Raw genomic sequence first — 18437 nt, forward strand, 5'->3', positions numbered from 1 at the left:
GGATGGACCTCCGGCCGATCGACTGAATAACCGATGGCAAGGCGCCGACAGGTCGGACGCTCGATTGAACGATAGAAGGCGGCGAAGTCATGCTCGGCAGACACATACGCTAGCCCCACCTTACCGAGGATCTCCCCAGCATACCGATGCATATGGAGGGTCGGACGTGATGTGAGTGTCGGACGGCCGGACGTGAGATGAGTGACGGCTGGCCGGACGGGAGATGAGTGCCGCTCGGTCGGACGGGAGATGAGTGCCGGCCGGCCGGACGCCCCGGCATGGAGTAGGGAGAGAAGGACAAGGAACATCTTATGACAGTTGTCAAGTCCTATGACTAGGCCATACTCCAAATCTGGCGGCAAGGTATTCTGCTGTCCCATCGAAGACGTGTCTGGACTGTAGCAGTATGGTGTCAGGTAAACTTTCTGACAAACACATACCGAGGTATGGGTATTTGCCTCGGTAGGTGTGCGTGAGATCTTTCACCGCTCTATATAAAGAGCCTTATACTTCGCCGGAGGTACGCATTATACGATTCTTAGAGCCACTTTCTTGTTGAGCTTTGCTTGACTTGAGCGTCGAAGGGTCGTCGCCGGGAACCCCTTCCCGGCCCGACAGCCCGCCGAGATCGGTCGAGATCCACGTTAGCGACGAGGCGCCACGCGTGCCCCGTCCCGTCCGAAAGTGAATCAACGGACGCCGGGCATGTGGCGCCTCCGAGTCCGACGTGATCTCGGCGTCTTCGCGAACTCGCAGGAAGTCGGGCGGAAGGCGCATCTACCGACCTCCGACGCCAAGTCGTGCAAAGCTCAACAAGAAAGTGGCTCCAAGAATCGTAGCAAAGTATAAGGCTCTTTATATAGAGCGGTGAAAGAGCTCACGACACCTACCGAGGCAAATCGTGTCTTACCTCATACCCTGTATGTGTTTGTCGAAAGCTTACGACACCATACCGCTGCCCCGACGCTCGATGGGACAACAGAACACCTTACCGCCAGATTTGGAGTATGGCCTAGTCATAGGACTTGGCAGCTGTCATAAGATGTTCCTTCTCTCCCTATTCCATGCCGGGGCGTCCGGCACTCATCTCCCGTCCGACCGGTCCAGCTGGCCGGCACTCATCTCACGTCCGGCCGGTCGGCACTCACGTCAAGTCCGGTCCTCCATATGCATCGGTATGCTGGGGAGATCCTTGGTAAGGTGCTATGTGGGGACTGCTAGCAGTATGTTACTTTATGTCTACGGCCGAGCATGACTTCCACTCGGCCCTTCGTTACTGTTCAATCGAGCGCCGGAACCCCGACCCCTATTGGGGCGCCTTTTGTCATCAGTTATTCACCGGTCGACCGACCGGGAGGTCGGCCCATCCTTCTCCGGTCGGCTGACCGGTCCGCCCTTCTCTGGTCGGCCACCTGGCCCTTTGACTTCCACGTGACGTTGACCCCTCAAAATGGGGGTCCCCTGTTCTAACCGCCGGATCACTTGCCTCCCCCTCAAGTCTAGTCGAAGGAGGCGAAGTCCGACTGACTAGACTGCCAATCAGACTGAGTAACGGCCGTTGCATTAGTCCGCTCGGCCAGGCTTAGGGATGCACATCCGTTCGGCGGTGTCTTGCCCGTGCCTTGTACTCCCTTGGAATAGGGTTGATCCCCAAGGGTTTAGGGCTTTAATCTTGATAGAGCTTTTAGTTCCTCATTGACCTAAAGTTTTTCGGTATCGTCACCCCTAAGTCCCTTGGAAGACCTTCCTTTTCTTTCCACTGCAATCTCTTCCATAAGGATTATTTCTGGATGACACTAAAGACAGGGATGACTCTTCAATCAAGTTCTTTGTTATATTTGTTTATGTATTTATTTTTTTTATGTCATATTTAATCGATAAAATGAAGATTCATGCTCATATATTTTTATATTTTCTATATATGAATTCTTATACGATTCTTAAAATTTATACGGCTTAGATTTTACTAGAAGTATCATTATTTTTATTCTACTATTATTTCAAGATTTAATCTAGTTTAGAAGTAAGAAAAAAATATAGTGAATTTTATTTTTTGTTTCACCCCTCAAAAGATATTTTAGAATAAGAGTGATATGACACTTCAATATTCAAATACTTATTTATTTTATTAAAATTTTATTTGATTATAACAATTTTGCTATAGTTTTTAGTACAATAATTATGTCACTACAAACGTATTTGTCCAATCTATACATCGAAAGGAATCAATATTAGACTTATTAGATTCTTAACCATTTATGTGAGGATTGGAGATTCATAAAGACTCTATTTTATGAAATATCTGAAAGATAAAGGAGGCATAGATAATTTATTTATCATCAAATAAAGATAATATTATAACTAGCAGTCGAAAATTCTTTGGCCTTATAATATCCAAGAAAAAATACACGTGCTGCTCGATGATTAATTTTTAATATTATCGGCTGTCCTGTAGATAAAAATATTTTTACTTAATTACTTATTGTCATAGTAAGTCCTAAGTTATCGTTAATTATTACCCGTCTGGAAGAAAAAGACAAGAACATCACATAACTCAAGGTAAATTCTCAAGATCACTTTTTATGATTCAAAATATGATCCTTAGACATATATTGATAGTGATGAATGATCTTCATTATTTTTACAAATGGAAATCATCTATTCTATCAATATATATCTAGAGATCATTTTTTGGATCGTAAAAAATGATCCAAAAGATCTGGACTTTAATAACTGGACTTCTTTAATAACCTGCTTGTCTCCACTATCACATGAGCAGTCAGAGTCGACGGAGATATCAATGGACAGGGATCATCCTCTGATCCCGAATCCCTGGATCAATTATGATCCTTTGTTCATTTAGTAACTGGATGAGTTAGATCCACTTATTTAATAGATGAAATCCAATTAACCAATCGAATGAATAAGACCTCTTGACCAAGGATCTGGTCTCGATATCAATCAGCCCCCGCGGGCTGAATCAACCGGTTAAGGCGTGGCATCCTTGCACAATGAGTCGTAGGGTCGAAGGTCCACGGACGTGCATTGGATGAATAATCTGGGCCGGCTGTATTAAATTCCGGAGACACCACGCTTTACTCGGACCAGCATTCACCGCTGATTTACCTCCTCCTAGGATTCTTGTGGGACTAGGCCTAGGGGGCCGCTGGGCGGCGGTACCGCCTTTCTTGCACAATGGTCTCGATATCAATCAGACTGAACCGCCATCAATCAATTTAAATCGGACGTGGTGGGCCATATCCGCCATGGATCTGCGCTTCAAAACTGCATTTCTGTTTCGGGAAATGCAGAGAGAAGAAAAGAAAAATGGAGAAGAGAAATGCTCTGCCATTTTCGCCTTCCTCCTCCCTCCGCCTGCGCTCCAGCGGCTTCCACGCCCCATCCAGAACCTTCCACAGCCTTCGCCCTTCCGTTCCACTTCCGCCGGTCGACCGCCGCCTCAACGTCGCGGCCTACGCCATCTCCCTCCTCCCTTCCCCGCTCCCCGCCAACCCTGCCCTCATCGACGCCGCCACCGGAGACACCGTCAGCTTCCCCGAGCTGCTCTCACAGATCCGATCCCTCGCCGCCGCACTCCGCTCGCGAGCCGGCATCGCCAGGGGCCACTGCGTCTTCGTCCTCGCCCCGATGCGCCTCGACATTCCCCCGCTCTACCTCGCTCTCCTCTCCGTCGGCGCCGTCGTCTCCGCCGGCAACCCTGCCTCCACCCCGCGCGAGATCGCCCACTTCATTTCCCTCACCAACCCCCGCGTGGCCTTCGCCACCTCCGAAACCGCAGCCAAGCTCCCTGCGGGCCTCGCCGCCATCATCCTCGACTCGCCACGCTTCCGCTCGTTTCTCGACGGCGATGGAGGGGAAGCGGCTGAGGAAGTGGCGCAGTCAGATGTGGCCATCGTGAAATTCTCGTCGGGGACGACGGGGATGATGAAAGCGGCAGCGGCGTCGCATCGGAACATGATCGCGATCGTGGCGGGATTTCACTCCTTACGGAACCCGGCGGCGGAGCGTCGTCGGGGCGGACCAGAAGCGACGGTTCTGGGAACGCCGTTGTTCCATGGGATGGGTTACAACTTTTTCTTAAAAGGATTGGCGCTGGGTGAGACGACCGTGCTGACCGGCGGCAGGGCCAGAGTGAAGGAAATGGTGCAGGCGGCGGAGAGGTACCGGGTGAACTCTCTGACGGCCACGCCGCCCGTGGTGGTAAAGATGGCGAATTGGTCAGAACCGTTGGACCTGGTGGCCCTGGAGCACGTGACCTGCGGCGGCGGACCACTCCCGGAGGCGGCCGCCGTGCGATTCATGAAACGGTTTCCCAATGTTGAGCTCCGTCAGGTATCAATTTAAACAAAAGAAAAATAATTAAATTAATTAATTTCAATTTAAACAAAAGAAAACATAGATGCATGCAACTCATTGTTCAACACACTGTGCCTTTGATTCAAATTTTGATGTATGACTTTGATTATGGGAATAACTAAGGTTATATAGTTATTAAGTAATCATATAATTAAAATTATGATGATAAAATATAATTTAATATTATTTAATTTAATTTAATATTTATTGTATTGTATTATCATTCGTTACAAAATCAATAATTTACGTTTTTTACTTTATGATTTTTTTAGTTTACATTTTTTAAAAAATTTAAGTTATTTTACCTTTACTATAGTTTTTTTAAAAATACAAATTTATTATTTTAATAAAATAACAGATATTTTTAATTTTTATTTAGCCTTTATAATTTAAAATAAAATATTCATTATAAAAAATTTTAAGGTATTTTTATCTCAAAGTATAAATATTAGAAGATATTTTTGATAAATTTTGAATTGTACATCCTTTTTATAAATGTATCGGAGGATTATTATTTAAGAATCATCGATTAATTAAATTAAACAAAATTTGCGTTGATAATCTTAAATCTTTTTCCTTTCCTTGAAATAGCAATAGTAAATTCTGAAGCAAGAGTAAATTCTCTTTTACTGCTTGGTTGTTTACTTATACAAAAGTAGATATTTTACTTAAGGGTAATGTTAAATGGTCAGAATCTGGTCAGCTAGAATTCTAGCTGGTCAGATTCTGGCCAACAAGATTTACTCCTAAATGCTTAGAATCTGACCAGCTAGAATTCATGCATACATGCATGTACAAGGGTATTTTAGTAATATCATATGCATATATTAATTACATGCATGTACATACATATATTATGATTGGACGATAGAGAATTCTAACTGGTCAGATTTTGACCAACAAGATTTATTCTTTGCTTAAATGATCTACCATTTGTAGGTTTATGGATCCTCGGAAACTGGAACCATATCATTGATGATAGATCAGGACGAGTGTCGTCGTCTGCGGTCGGTTGGCCGTCTCGTCCAAAACGTTGAAGCTATGCTTGTGGATACTACCACAGGAGAAAGATTGTCAGTCGGGCAGACTGGAGAGCTATGGCTTAGAAGCCCTTCCATCATGCTAGGTTTGTTACCCAATCCATAATCAAATGAAAGGCGAGCAATCTTAACTCTAGACCCTCATATTTGTTTGTTTGTTTGTTTACCAACTCAGGTTATGTGGGAAATGAAGATGCAAATGATGCCACCTTCGATTCCAGTGGCTGGCTGAAAACAGGTGATCTCTGCTACTTCGACGAAGATGGGTTTCTTTTCATTGTGGATCGGTTGAAGGAGTTGATAAAGTGTGGAGCCGCCCCGGTGACGATAAAACTCTAACCATAGAAGTAAAACAAATCTATAGAATAGCATTTTGTTTATGCCACTTTGGATGAATACAGGTTTCACCTGCTGAGTTAGAGCATTTGCTTCAACTTCTTCCCGGCATTGCTGATGCTGCTGTGGTTCCGTAAGTTCTAACCAGTTAATCTAGCTTTAGTAAAACTTGAAATTGGCTGGGCTGAACCACAAGTGTTCCCATCGGCAAGACTTTGAAACTCTGCACCTACTTCAACTAAATGCTTACAGAAGGAATATAATATATCATGTAATCTTTTTCTTATTTGCCAAGAGACCTTAATGTGGTTGTTTGCTAAAGAACAGATATCCTGATGAGGAGGTAGGTCAAGTGCCCATGGCTTTCGTAGTACTACAGCCAGGAATCAACCTCAGTGAAGAAGAAATAATGGATTTCATAGCCAAGCAGGTTTATCTTTAACTTCACCTTTTTTTTATTCATTTAATCAAATCTTTTCTTACTCAACCGGTCTTGATCTTGAAGAAAATAAGATCAGGACTGAATCCTTTATTTTCATATTGTTGTGTAATAGGTAATACCATACAAGAAGCTTCGCAAAGTTGTGTTCATTGACTCGATACCCAAAACACCAACTGGAAAGATAGCGAGGGCAGAACTGCGCAACCATTCAGTTTTCAGTTCCATGTCTAAACCATGATTGTACATAAAATCCTATGTATTATCAAACTTATTCCAAGTATGAAAATAATCTCTTCTGGAGAAGAGATGGAATTCTCCAATCATAGGCCCATTTGTTTTGCTTAAATCTGGTTAAACCCCTGATTTTTAACGAAGAGGAAGATGAATAATAGCGAGGTCGCAACAAAGTCCATCACAGTTGAGACTGGAAGTATGTCCATGTGCTTGTGGTGTTCTAGATAATAGATAATCTTTTCACCTTCCTGCTATTTGCTTAATACAATGGCGAAGGACGAAGCTGTAGAATTAACATGTCAAGCTATTTTTCAAGCAAGGTTTCATGACATGATGGAGTAACTAGTGGAGTTGCTACTGTTATGCCACAAACTGACAAACAACATGCATTTTCTAAGACTCCCACTGATGATCTCACTTTACCCTGCTGCTCACATAATTACCACCACCTTTAATCTTAGTTGATAGTTGTCTGCGGCCTCCCTAGCCAACTTGGAAAATTTCCTCTGAAACTTAGATACGATGGATTCTACTGTATACTCTGCACCATTCACATGGCAGCATTGTCGCCAGAGGGTGTTTCCCTCCTCGCCTTCAAGGCTGCCGTGTCTGAAGATCCTGAATCCCCCCTCGCTGGGTGGAGTGAGGACGATGAAGACCCAAGACCCCTGCTGCGGGCCAGGAATTTCCGGCACCAATGTCACCGGTTATGCCTACCCCTGCTGCCGCCTGTGACACCCCCCGCCTCCAGAACCTCGACCTCTCCAGGAATGCCAGCCAGCCCCCTCATGCTGGAGCTCCGCCGATTTCACCAGCTGCAGCGGCTGATTCTGACTGGAAACTGGCAGTTCTAAACCGTCGAACACAGGATAGTGCCGCTTGCCCTAAGCATAATTGTAGCTTGGACTAAGTGTGATGCGACCTATCAATGCTTGAACCATGTCTGACCTATCCAACTCTCCCATCTAACCGTTCCAAACAATATGCTTGATTGGTTGATCCGCTCAATCCAACTGATCCATTTACTCATTCCATTAGAAATAACTATTTGTGAATAAGAAATCATAATTTCATAAGAAATGAAATTCCCAATTCATATTTACAATCAAACATTAAAATAAATTTTTTCATATTCAAGAGTTTGTGGAAAAGATTCTCTTGATGACATTATACTGCATCGAGGTTTTCTTTTTCATCTAAAATTTCAGGAGTATGTATCCTAATTGTGAAAATAAGCATCCTCCAAAGTAAGTTTTTAGAGGAAAGTTGCGAATAAATTTCCCAGGATTTCGGAAAATAAACCAAGCCATTTGAATAGGACAATCTCTTTCGCTAATTTATTGTATGGGGTACAAATATAAACTAACAAAACAATGGACGAGAAAGAAAAGAAAAAAAAGTACATGAAGAGTTATGCAACTTCAGAAGTTGTTACCTCAATTCCCAAAGAAATCAGATCTTCTTTAAGAGTCTCTGCGTTTCTGAAATGCAAACCAATCATCCCTGCATCTTTAGCTGCCTCAATATTTACCAACCTGAAATTGAAGTTTAAGTACAAAACATTGTTTGTAATTCATAGCACTCACAGTTTGATCGAAAATGTCAAATGTTGGAGTATGAATAGCTAGCATAAACTTAAGAGTTTGGTTAAACCAGGTAATGTAAGAACCTGTCATCAACGAAGATACAGTTTGCTGGCTCAACTCCAAGAAGATCCAGAACTTCCATATAAAAATCTAAAGCAGGCTTACGTTTTCCTATAAGATAAATCAGTCGTTTGGGATGCATTAGTATACACTTTTGTGGGTAAATGATAGCTTAATCATAACATTTATTAGTTCAATGCACATTGATAAGGATCATAAATGTGTATTTTGGATGGGTCTAGTGGCTAGCGCATGAGGTGTTACCATAATAAGGTCTGAGGTTCGAATCTCGGCAAAGCCGAGGTAAATGTCTTCCTTATGTGCTAGTTACTATTCCAAAGGCTAGTAGCCGCCCGTGATTTACCTCCTCCGTGTTGACCTTGGGACGGGTTGGCGGGGGCGCTGGGGGTGAGCGTATTCACCTTTTTACCATAATAAATGTGTATTTTGGCCTCCACGGGTTGGTGCAATTGGTACATGCATGGATGATTGCTCAAATAGGTCTTGAGGTCAATTCCTAACGGATGCAAAATATCTCACTGGATGCTTGACCTCCCCATGCAAAGGGCTACTGCGTTAGGGCAAATGCCGCTGTGATTTATCCCCTTCCAGAGTATGTGGGGTCATCCTGGAAAGGCTGCTAAGGTGACGGCTTCACCTTTTCTCCAATGAATGTGTATTTTGAATGAGTTTGATATGTAGAGACAATGAATTCAATGGAGAATATTTAGTACCAAGGTAATATTAATTAATTCTAGACAAAATTCAGTTCACAATTTAGCATTACCCAGAGTCTTTATCACTGTTGTCTTTTTGTTAATTATCTATGCTAGGCAAAAATTCATACTGCACAAATTCATTATTTAAACAATTCAAGTTACAATATCACAAGTCACAATTCAAGTTAAACAAATAACAGCCTTGTGAAGAAATATTACCAAGTTTACAGGAACAAAACGTCCAAGACAAATACTTTGACAATTTTAACTTCTCTTCGATCATTATGTACCTGTAAAATAAAGCCCAAATAAATCAAATAAGAAATATGCAAAGGTTGTCCATGAGGCAAACATACTACTTAAAGCTAATAAAATAAAACGGGACTATGAAGTTTGCTAGATAAGCCTGAAATGAGACTATAGCATGTTAGAAACAACCTTAAAAGCTGATTAGGCACACAGACTACAAAAGAGAGCTATGGAAGTTTTGCTAAAGATGCCTGAGGCAAAACTGTAGTATAGAAATAACCTTTCTTCTATTCCCTTTATTCTTTAGCCTTCCATTTCAAGATTCTTCAAATGAATATTTAGAATCAGCTGTTTTGATAAGAAAAGGCGAACGGAAATCATTACATTATGAGGAGGCCAACTTAACTCACCAGATTGGATAGTTAGTAAACGCATGTAATTCATAGCTTTTCAGTTTCAAATTTTCGAGCAGTGCCTCAATGCCATCAAGATAAGAATATCCTCTTACCATGCATTCTTTGAGACCTAAAGAAATCGTGAAGTCAAACACCATGCACAGCTGGGAAGAAACAAAATGAAAGAAACAAGGTGGTTATTACCATCAACATTCCTGTGCCGACAAGAATTGCACTTGACCCATTTGAGATTTTATTTTCTCATCTCTCAGTGAGCATCTTGCAGTGGAATTGCAAATTCAGTTTGGTTTTAATGTCTAGTTTCTAGGTTAATTTATTGTAAGGATTAAGTTACCTCTCCTAAATGATACTTTAGTTCATTTGCAGAAAATGCAGTCAAGTTTAGCATCAATAGTGTGAACCAAACTGACCCATGTAAGTGAAGGTAAAGAAATTAAGAGTGGATGCAAAGTTGCTAATAAGTAATAACAACTCTAATTAGTTGCATAACATTTTCTTAATTGAATTATGATAAAGCAAATGCAGCTTTAGCATTGTAGCAACATTCGTGTCCACATAGTGAAGGTCAAGGTATGTAGATAGTTTCAAGAAAATATGTCAGATGCCTCCAAGTACAAATTTCAAAATGTATGGTTATGAGAAAATTAAAAACAGTTGATTTTTCCCTGCAGAAAAAAAAAAATTGCTCTTACCTTCCAAATCAAAAGATCTCCCATCTTTAAAGAATTTCCTAGCAAGCTCCTTCTGAAAGGAAAAATAATGTAAAAAATAGTTAATGACACATGATGCATAGCAAAAGATTATGAAGGCCTCTTATATATCTCAAAGTGGTTGTGAAACACTTATATATCTCAAAAGAGTTTAATCTCATTCATAAATGAACCATCTCTAGTTAACAAAGGTGCACTGAGCATTATTTAGAACCATCAATTAGAACATCCCTCAGACTAATTACCAAAAAGGAAAACATAGAAGAGATAAAGGAAGAAAATATCTGGATTAGAGATGATTAATATCAGAGAAGATTTTTCTTCCAGAGTTGCCATGCATTACCTCATCAATCAATCCCTTCTCAAACTCTACCCATGAAGTGGGGTGTTTCACTTCTAAAAGTTCTTTCATAGACATTCTGTAAATGGAACATTATGAAAAAATAAATTTACTTGATAAATAACTTAAACACATCCTGGCCATAAAATAAAAAACAAAATATATTGTAATGAGTGTTAAGAAAGTCAAAGGACTGAGTTTCACAACCATATCACAATTTTTATGTCATGTTAGATTGGCTGATCATTTATTCCAAAATCAAAAGAAAATACTTGATCTATACTAAGAAATTCTAAATCATTTCTCATATGTTCTCATGCTAGTGAGCTAATTGGACTGATCCAAGACTAACAACTCATCTAATTTATTTATTTATACATTTTAATTATTGACAGTGGTAGATTCTAAAAAATGTCCATATTGCTGTTGGAAAATAGTATCTTCGGTATTCTTAATAGCTGAAGTAAACCACCACAATAAGCAATGAAAGACCAAGGAAACTAAAGTGCAACAAAAAGTTTTGTGATTCATAGAGAAGCTTGTAGTACTCTTTCTAACACACTTTTTAAAACTAGAAAGAAAATCAATCTAGATCAAACTAAAATTTGACAAATAAACTTAAGCAAATCTAAGCAATCACGTTGGCATTAGATATAGCGCCAATTCTTTGGAGAGAATGATGGTTCAACAAGGGCATATCTTGCCTCCACCTCCATAAGGTGTTACGATATGGCCCTAGATAATAACATCGCAATTGAGTCATTGACAAGACTATCTACAATGGCAATGACCATCCAATTCAAGCATAAGCTACCTTGGAAGTTCCATCTCACTTACCAGCACATACACTATGAATGGCTTTTCTTACACTATCACTTGGTGGAACCTTCTCAACATCCTCAGTCTACCCGCCTAAGTCAGTCCAAGTGTACACCTGGACGCCTTGGATTTGGACTAACATCTACTGGGACAGTTATACTGATCATTTTCTGTTGGCTCCTATGCAATCAGCTGCTATTAGATCTATGCAATCGGTTGCTATTAGATCTTATTCATGCACTCATGCTTATCCTCCTTATGATAACATCTCAAATGAGTTTGATGCAAGCATAGTCTGATGTCATTTCATCTGCTATCTTTTATTTACTCACTTCAATATGGATTTTTCCATTGTTTCCTAATCAAAATTAATTATCCTAATGAAATAAAAGTTCACAGGACAGCTTAAATTCATTCAAAGAAATTCCACGAGTTAGGTTTTAATTAATTGTGTCAGCCTCACATCAGATGGAATGTTACTAACCCGAATGCATAATCCTAATATATCTATTGACTTGAAATTTTAAATTGATCATCACTGAGAGATAATTCAAGACATTGTACAGAAAAAAAAAAACAGAAACATCTACTCAAAGAAATATGTTGTTAGATCTAAATAATATAAAGTTTTTTGTCAGAGAAAGGGATCTAATACATCGCTGACTATTTGTTGGTAGGAAGGAGATCGCGAATTAAACTCATAATATAGTGCAGCCTTAATACAACCTTAAGGAAATCTAATTAGTTTAACAGCCATCCTGTTGCTTCTCATATTCTGTCAGAGTACAAATCCACTGGCTAAAGGTAAATATCGGGAGCAGCAATCATCCATTTGTACTAGAAATTGATGCAATCACTTAAAAGAAAAAGGAAACGATATCCCAACCATTTTAGTTCATTTTTAAATCGATCAGATCAAAACATCTACCACAATTTTGACATTCCCAGACTAATCCGCAGTAAATTAGGAGCACAAAAGGCAAAAGATTTAGCGAGGGAAAAAGCCATCTTTTCCCAGATGATTCGTCAAAAAAGAAAAAGGGATCAAGGAGAGGAAGTCGAACTGGAAGAAGGCGGGGATGTCCTCGTAGAAGGGATCGCGGACGAGCGTGTCCATAACGTCGAACAGCAAAATGGGGAGCTTCCGATGTCGCCGCAACCCAGAAACGCTATTTAAGGAGGTGGCGGAGCAGGCGACGGCGGCCATGACCCGTGTTGCTTTCGGAATCGGGGCGATGGATGGAGGCCGGAAGACTACGACGGCCATTAAGCAATACCAATACTTGAAACTTGTGAAGGGGGAAAAAGAGTAGATCTTTTGATCTGCATCTCCCGTCACGCGATATAGAATAGACGTGCTATAGGTGGATAAAAAGAAGGACATCCCAACAAATTTTCTAAAAAAAAAAAAATGTTTAATCAGGCGGGTTAATTCTAGAGATAAACGACTTTCTCTCGTACAAGTTGGCAGAGTTTGTATCTATATGGATAATTTTAATAAATTTTAAAATTAATTTTCAATATGTATAAAAATATATCATTAAATATCTAATATCCCCGTGCAAAGGGTCTTTTAAACACTCAGAAATAACCTTCAAAATAATAGTTTAAAGAATCCTTTTTTTTTTTTATTTAAAGCCTGATTGTTTTTATTTATTTCTCTAAATTAATACCACAATACAAGGACACTTATTTATCATTATTAGAGGATGATATCGTTATCGCAAACGATCCAAAACCCTGACCCTACAACAAAACAGATGTAAATAAATCATGAGAAAAAAAATCAAACATTCCACGAAATATTTTACGTCCGTTAAAATTAATCCAAGACTTATTGGAATAAAATATACTACTGTAGCAACTTGTGAGGCACATGTTTATCATTATTGATATACAAGGGTCCAGTCTTCTCCTCCTAAACAACTCATCTCACAAAAATGATTTTCCTGCACAATTGAGATTAGGATTACCAGATACCATAAAGATGGTTCAGGAATGTAACTATGGACATCGGACAATGATTGAATAAGGGTTTCGATGTACTCATCAATTCAAAAACAATACAAGTTCAATACATACAGAGTATGCCATTAACCGAAAAACCGGGTTGGCTAAACAACACAATAAAGAAGTTCAGAAACAGATACACACCCACTTTGTATTTTTTGTTCTAGCTACTAAATGATATAAACAAAGATTCTTTAAGATAGTGCACTCCATTTCCATAGGTCCTGTTCAGGTGCCAAATTTTACAGTGGACTTATTGTCACAATCACAACCTTGTTCTTAGCATCACACCAAGTGCTAACACCTTGACCAGATATTGCAACTTCTATTCTTCTTATTCTGAAATGTCGAACCGATTTGGTTGGACGCTTTGCTCCCAAATAGCCCTTCTTTATCTATATGAAATGTAGAAAAGAGAGTGCTCCAACAACAGAATGAGTATCTAGAAAGGTTGTTGTAACACCGATAAAATCAATTACACTATTTGATGGTTGATTCAAATATCGTGCGATTAACTTCCAGCAGTTTTTGGAGTGGGAACAATCGTGTTGGGAACTTCATAACTTGTGTAGAATTTAGTGTTGGCATGTTGCACCTTCTAGCCAGCCCATCCAGGTGCATTTGGTGTCTGAGTCTCCTGCAGGTTGGTCAAATCAAACTTCAGAACAAAGTTAACGCCAAGAGAAAGACAAGAAAGATAGTTTAAGTGAACCTGCAGCATTTGCTGATAGATCCACTGAGTTCTTGGTTGCCCTTCAACAGCTTGGTGATCAAATTGACCCTACAGTGTAAACATTACTCCATGAATCATGAGACATTGTACAGCAATAGAGTTCATACTGCTGAGTCTTCAAAAAACAACAAGTGAAACGAATTGATCATTTCTGTTTTTGGACAAGGTGGAACACATTTTTCATTGGCCAGGCATACAAACCTGGAATATTCCACCCAATGGTATCCTCGATTGATCATTGCTTTGATGTGTGTGGTTCAGTTGTGGCCCATAATGGCAGCCAAGTGAAAAATCACTTGGGCTCACCTCTGCCTGCATTTTGATCAAGTACGTTCTTCAGTTCAAAACTGTATGTCAGAATATATTAGATATTACAAAATGGATGGTTCTGGGCACAATGCCTCCCAGAATTTAAGGTCATCATATTATTCAGCTTTACTAGAAACAGAATACTATTTCTGTAACCAAAATCCTGAAATGCCAAGCTGTTTAGTGCCTCAATTATTGTACTATGGCACACTCAGAGATGGTGTTCCATAGTTAATGCACGAATTTCAAAGTGATGTTAACTTATAAGTTCTCATTGTGATTTTGCCATTTACCAATGCAGTCAAGCTTTCTTGTACATCAATATCTGCCCCAGCATTTGAAACAGGAGGAAAGGAAAGATTCATCCCACTATGATCTCGAGAAAGTAGGGTTTCTTGATCATCCTGTGTGTAATATAGACAGAAATGTCATATTTACAAAAGAAAACAGAATACAGTGAAATGACTATATTTAGAAAAGTGAAAGTTGTTCACCTCATAACTCAGCTCCATTATCCTATTTAAAATAATTTTCAAGAATAAGGCAGCATACCTTTCTTTTGGGAGGCCGACCTCTCGGTTTCATTTGCGACAAAATCTGCACGTTGCCAGCCCTTGAAGTTGCTACTTGTACCTCTTCAGTATCATCGATTGTCCTTGTTTCAGTGGGAACAATCTTAACATCTATGTTTCCAAGATTATTATCATTCGATAGAAACTTGTCGACCTCCTTTAGCAACTTCAGAGACAGATGGTATTTGCCACTGGATACCACACCATTATCTAAAAGTTGAAGGCAACATCTAGCCAAATTGTCATAGCGCTCCCATCGATTATTTCCAACCAACCCATCGCTCGGACAAGACACTGGATGCAATGTCCTTATGTACTTTTTCCAGCGGTCAATTATGTAATGAGGCGGAATCTCATATATCTGATGTAACTTAAGCACAGATAAAGCATGCCTACACAGAATGCCACTGGTTTGGAAAGAACCACAACAACATTGGACCTCAAGCTCATGTGTTTTGTAAATAACTTTAAAATCTCTGTAATCTGTCGGGTTACTGTCCTCCAAGAGAAGAGATTCCTTGATCCCATAAGTTGAAGTTGGGCCATCTTCACTGATCAATGAAACATTACAATATATTGTAGCCTTCAGCTCATCTTGGAACTGTTTGAATTTGTTGTAAGTATAAAGATCGACAAGTTGCCTCTCCATGTAAAATTTAGACACGAGATTTGGGTTTTTGTTAAATGACTCCAATTCAGCTTGAGCTTCCTTCTCATATTTGCTCTGTAAAGCGACCTCATAAATGCTTAAAAATTGCTTTAAGGAAGTTTCAGGATACACAAATCCATCAAAAAATGAACTCAAGCATGCGTTGCGTTCACTACAAGTCAAGCCTGCCCAAAATGTGCCTTTCAGATAGCTAGGTATCCAAGAATGTCTATTCTCATACAACCAATTCAGCCATTCATTGGCTTCAAGCCCAAAGTCTTCAATCATTCTTTTCCAATCCTTTTCCAACTCATCAGTGGTGTATGAGTCATGGACTATCTTCTCTAGTGCCTTCTTTATGGAAGTGCAATTTTCTTGGTCTCTAAAGTGCATTGGAAGCCTTTTCATCACTTGCCAAAGACAAAGACGATGATGAACTCCTGGAAAAGCCTTTGCCATTGCCTCCTTAATAGCTACACACTGGTCGGATATAAATGAATCTGGTTGTCTTGACATGCATGCCAACCATGCCTTAAATAACCAAAAGTAGGTCACAAATGTCTCATCTGACACCAAGCCACATCCAAGCAAAACTAACTGGCCATGATTGTTAACACCAAGAAATAGAACAAGAGGAATATCAAATTTGCATGTTAAGTAGGATGTATCAAGCAAAACCACATCCCCAAAAAACCTGTATGTTGCCCTTGATACAGCATCAGCCCAAAACACATTCCTTAATCGTCCTTCCTCATCCAAATCCATGGAATAGAAGAAGTTTGCAAATCTCTTCTGCATGTCTGTAAAAAATTGGTAAATGGCAGAAGCATCACCATCATGAAGCATCAAATGCCCTCTTTCACCAGAGTTTCTTAGGTTTTTATCACCAAAAGACACATCTTCAACTAGCTTGAGAGAGGGTGATTGGAACCTCTTGAGTCTTCTTATCGGGATCTTCCCATTGTTCTCATCATGTCTTGGCGAAGAATAAGGAAGTTTTTTCCTGCGCTTCTTCAACTCAACCTTCAATGGATCCATCGGATGGTTGTGTTCCAGAATAGCTTTCTTTACATGTAACAAACCATCAGCCCGCAACTTAAACAGGATTGTAGCTGGGCAATTTGTTTTAGCTGTAGGCCTACACAAGTAGCTAGGATCATCAGTTCGTCCCTTGCCTCCTCTAGAACAGATAAATTCCACAGATTGGTACTGACCGAATTTGTTATAATTTGTTCTTTTTAAGCGTGCACTAAATCCCATTAGCCGTGCATATTGCCTGTAGAAATCCAGAGCTTCCTCATAGGACTTAAATTTCATCCCAACGACAGGAGTCTTATCATCCTCCACATTTGCTATGTTATTCCCACTGACAGATTCATAATTGTCCAGTTTCTCGTCTAATACACTGCCCATAAAAGATTCATCGCCCATCTCTTCCAACAATGAAAAACCTGAAAACCTTCAACAACATCAAACGAAGCCCCAAAAATAAACAAGAAGAAGCTTCAAGAAAAACAAAAAAAGGAACCTAACACAAGGCAACATGTACAAATACCGAAACTGGACCTAAGTACAGGCGTAAACAAGAAAATACAAAACGCTCCATTATGATGCTTGGAAATTTCTAAACTAGTTTGGTTTTGGAACAACGACTCGCTCCATTATGAATCAATCATATGGAAATACAAACGCTAGAGATCACTGTGCCAGTGGTTACAGAGCACGACCCCAGCGCACAGTCCCTACTTGGTTACGATCCAAAGAACTCATGAACAAGCCAAAGGTTGTAGAGTTCTTCGGATTGGGACCGGCATAGGCCAATTCCGGCAGATCTACCGCCAGGTAGAAGAGGGGGGTTAAAAACACGAGCAGCGCCAGCAAGATGATAAATAATAGCGCAAGGACGAGAAGAGTACTTGTCCGTCCTCCGGAGCCCCTCCCCAGTGTCGCAGCAACCTATCGCCGGAGTTGGTCCGCAGGGCAACGCTGCGGAGAAAAGATGGATGGGGCGGACGACGACGTGACTCCGGGATTGAAACCATTTCAGGTCCGGATTTAGGTGGTTTTACATTCATCAAACGTGCACTGATCTTGAAGTGGGACTGGGAGTTTCGGTGATGGAAGAAATTTTTCCATTTTGCACCTGAAGTTTACCTTTTCACAAAATGCCTCTCGAAATTTGAAAAATAATTTCATTTCTCCCCTACACTTTATCATTTGTTTTATTTTACCCTCGTATCATTTCTCCCCTCAATTCAGATCATATTTCTGTTCAAGAAATTTGACTCCTTGATCGAAGGTCTAGTCGGACCTAGTGGAATAAGATTTAATTAGTATCCATTTGGGTTCGGGTAGCATCCAAAATAACAAGCAGGCGTGTGACTCACGACCATCCCTTAACGTTGTCTCAAGTTCATTTAGTTTGCTGCACATATTCTTTGAGAAATAATCTCAAACACGTTATTATTTACAATAAGTTATATGAAATACTTTTACAATAACAATGATAATTAAATCGGTTCGCTATATGAATTATTTACGTTATTAAACTGTATCTTTTTATATTATTATATATATTTAAATAAATTTTATTTTAGTAATAAATAAATTTTATTTTATTTTACTATTACTATAGATTAAAAATTTGATATTGAATGAAATAAAAATAACTCACTAATGAAGAAACTTAGGGGGCGTTTGATTTAGGAGAATAAGAGTGGAGAATGAGAATGATAATCATTGATTGTCATTGTTAATGTTTGGAATTATAGGAATAGAAATACAAATAAGGGAATGAATCCTTGAAATTGGGTAATAACTCATTCTCATGTATCTC

General features: G+C 39.9%; 3 protein-coding genes across 4 annotated transcripts; 1 reads left to right on the forward strand and 2 right to left on the reverse strand.

The window, feature by feature from the left end:
• Nucleotides 1-3247: 3247 nt before the first annotated feature.
• LOC121971981 (4-coumarate--CoA ligase-like 7) lies at nt 3248-6672 on the forward strand. Its single transcript, XM_042523540.1, has 6 exons — nt 3248-4353; nt 5317-5503; nt 5593-5738; nt 5819-5886; nt 6081-6183; nt 6308-6672. Exons 1-6 carry the CDS (start codon nt 3328-3330, stop codon nt 6431-6433), a joined length of 1656 nt encoding a protein of 551 aa, XP_042379474.1. The 5' UTR covers nt 3248-3327; the 3' UTR covers nt 6434-6672.
• A 37-nt stretch (nt 6673-6709) lies between these two features.
• LOC121971982 (flavin mononucleotide hydrolase 1, chloroplatic-like) lies at nt 6710-12691 on the reverse strand. Of its 2 annotated transcripts, XM_042523543.1 has the most exons (8): nt 12393-12691; nt 10513-10588; nt 10152-10203; nt 9454-9568; nt 9014-9084; nt 8099-8186; nt 7865-7964; nt 6710-7442 (listed from the first exon to the last, which is right to left on the reverse strand). In XM_042523543.1, the coding sequence occupies exons 1-8, from the start codon at nt 12593-12595 to the stop codon at nt 7434-7436; spliced, it is 714 nt and encodes a 237-aa protein (XP_042379477.1). In that variant the 5' UTR covers nt 12596-12691; the 3' UTR covers nt 6710-7433. The 2 variants fall into 2 exon arrangements, with proteins under 2 accessions (XP_042379477.1, XP_042379476.1); XM_042523542.1 differs by lacking the exon at nt 6710-7442 and having other exon boundaries at nt 7734-7964.
• Nucleotides 12692-13349: 658 nt separating this feature from the next.
• LOC121971983 (protein FAR1-RELATED SEQUENCE 6-like) lies at nt 13350-17656 on the reverse strand. Its single transcript, XM_042523544.1, has 6 exons — nt 17518-17656; nt 14933-17060; nt 14674-14784; nt 14273-14383; nt 14051-14119; nt 13350-13975 (listed from the first exon to the last, which is right to left on the reverse strand). Exons 2-6 carry the CDS (start codon nt 17030-17032, stop codon nt 13937-13939), a joined length of 2430 nt encoding a protein of 809 aa, XP_042379478.1. The 5' UTR covers nt 17033-17060; nt 17518-17656; the 3' UTR covers nt 13350-13936.
• Nucleotides 17657-18437: the final 781 nt, after the last annotated feature.

The sequence above is a fragment of the Zingiber officinale genome, chromosome 4A (genome assembly GCF_018446385.1).
Source record: "Zingiber officinale cultivar Zhangliang chromosome 4A, Zo_v1.1, whole genome shotgun sequence".
Lineage (NCBI taxonomy): Eukaryota > Viridiplantae > Streptophyta > Magnoliopsida > Zingiberales > Zingiberaceae > Zingiber > Zingiber officinale.

Excerpts from the sequence above, each read along its gene's own strand:
- LOC121971981 (XM_042523540.1), top strand. The coding sequence starts at position 3,328 with ATGGAGAAGAGAAATGCTCTGCCATTTTCGCCTTCCTCCTCCCTCCGC. Across the intron at positions 5,504-5,592 it reads AAGCCCTTCCATCATGCTAG|GTTATGTGGGAAATGAAGAT; the intron begins GTTTGTTACCCA and ends TTACCAACTCAG. Across the intron at positions 5,887-6,080 it reads GCTGATGCTGCTGTGGTTCC|ATATCCTGATGAGGAGGTAG; the intron begins GTAAGTTCTAAC and ends GCTAAAGAACAG.
- LOC121971982 (XM_042523542.1), bottom strand. The coding sequence starts at position 12,595 with ATGGCCGTCGTAGTCTTCCGGCCTCCATCCATCGCCCCGATTCCGAAA. Across the intron at positions 10,589-12,392 it reads GACATCCCCGCCTTCTTCCA|AATGTCTATGAAAGAACTTT; the intron begins GTTCGACTTCCT and ends TTCCATTTACAG. Across the intron at positions 10,204-10,512 it reads AGAAGGGATTGATTGATGAG|AAGGAGCTTGCTAGGAAATT; the intron begins GTAATGCATGGC and ends TTTTCCTTTCAG.
- LOC121971983 (XM_042523544.1), bottom strand. The coding sequence starts at position 17,032 with ATGGGCGATGAATCTTTTATGGGCAGTGTATTAGACGAGAAACTGGAC. Across the intron at positions 14,384-14,673 it reads AAGAAAGCTTGACTGCATTG|GCAGAGGTGAGCCCAAGTGA; the intron begins GTAAATGGCAAA and ends ATCAAAATGCAG. Across the intron at positions 13,976-14,050 it reads TCTATCAGCAAATGCTGCAG|GAGACTCAGACACCAAATGC; the intron begins GTTCACTTAAAC and ends ACCAACCTGCAG.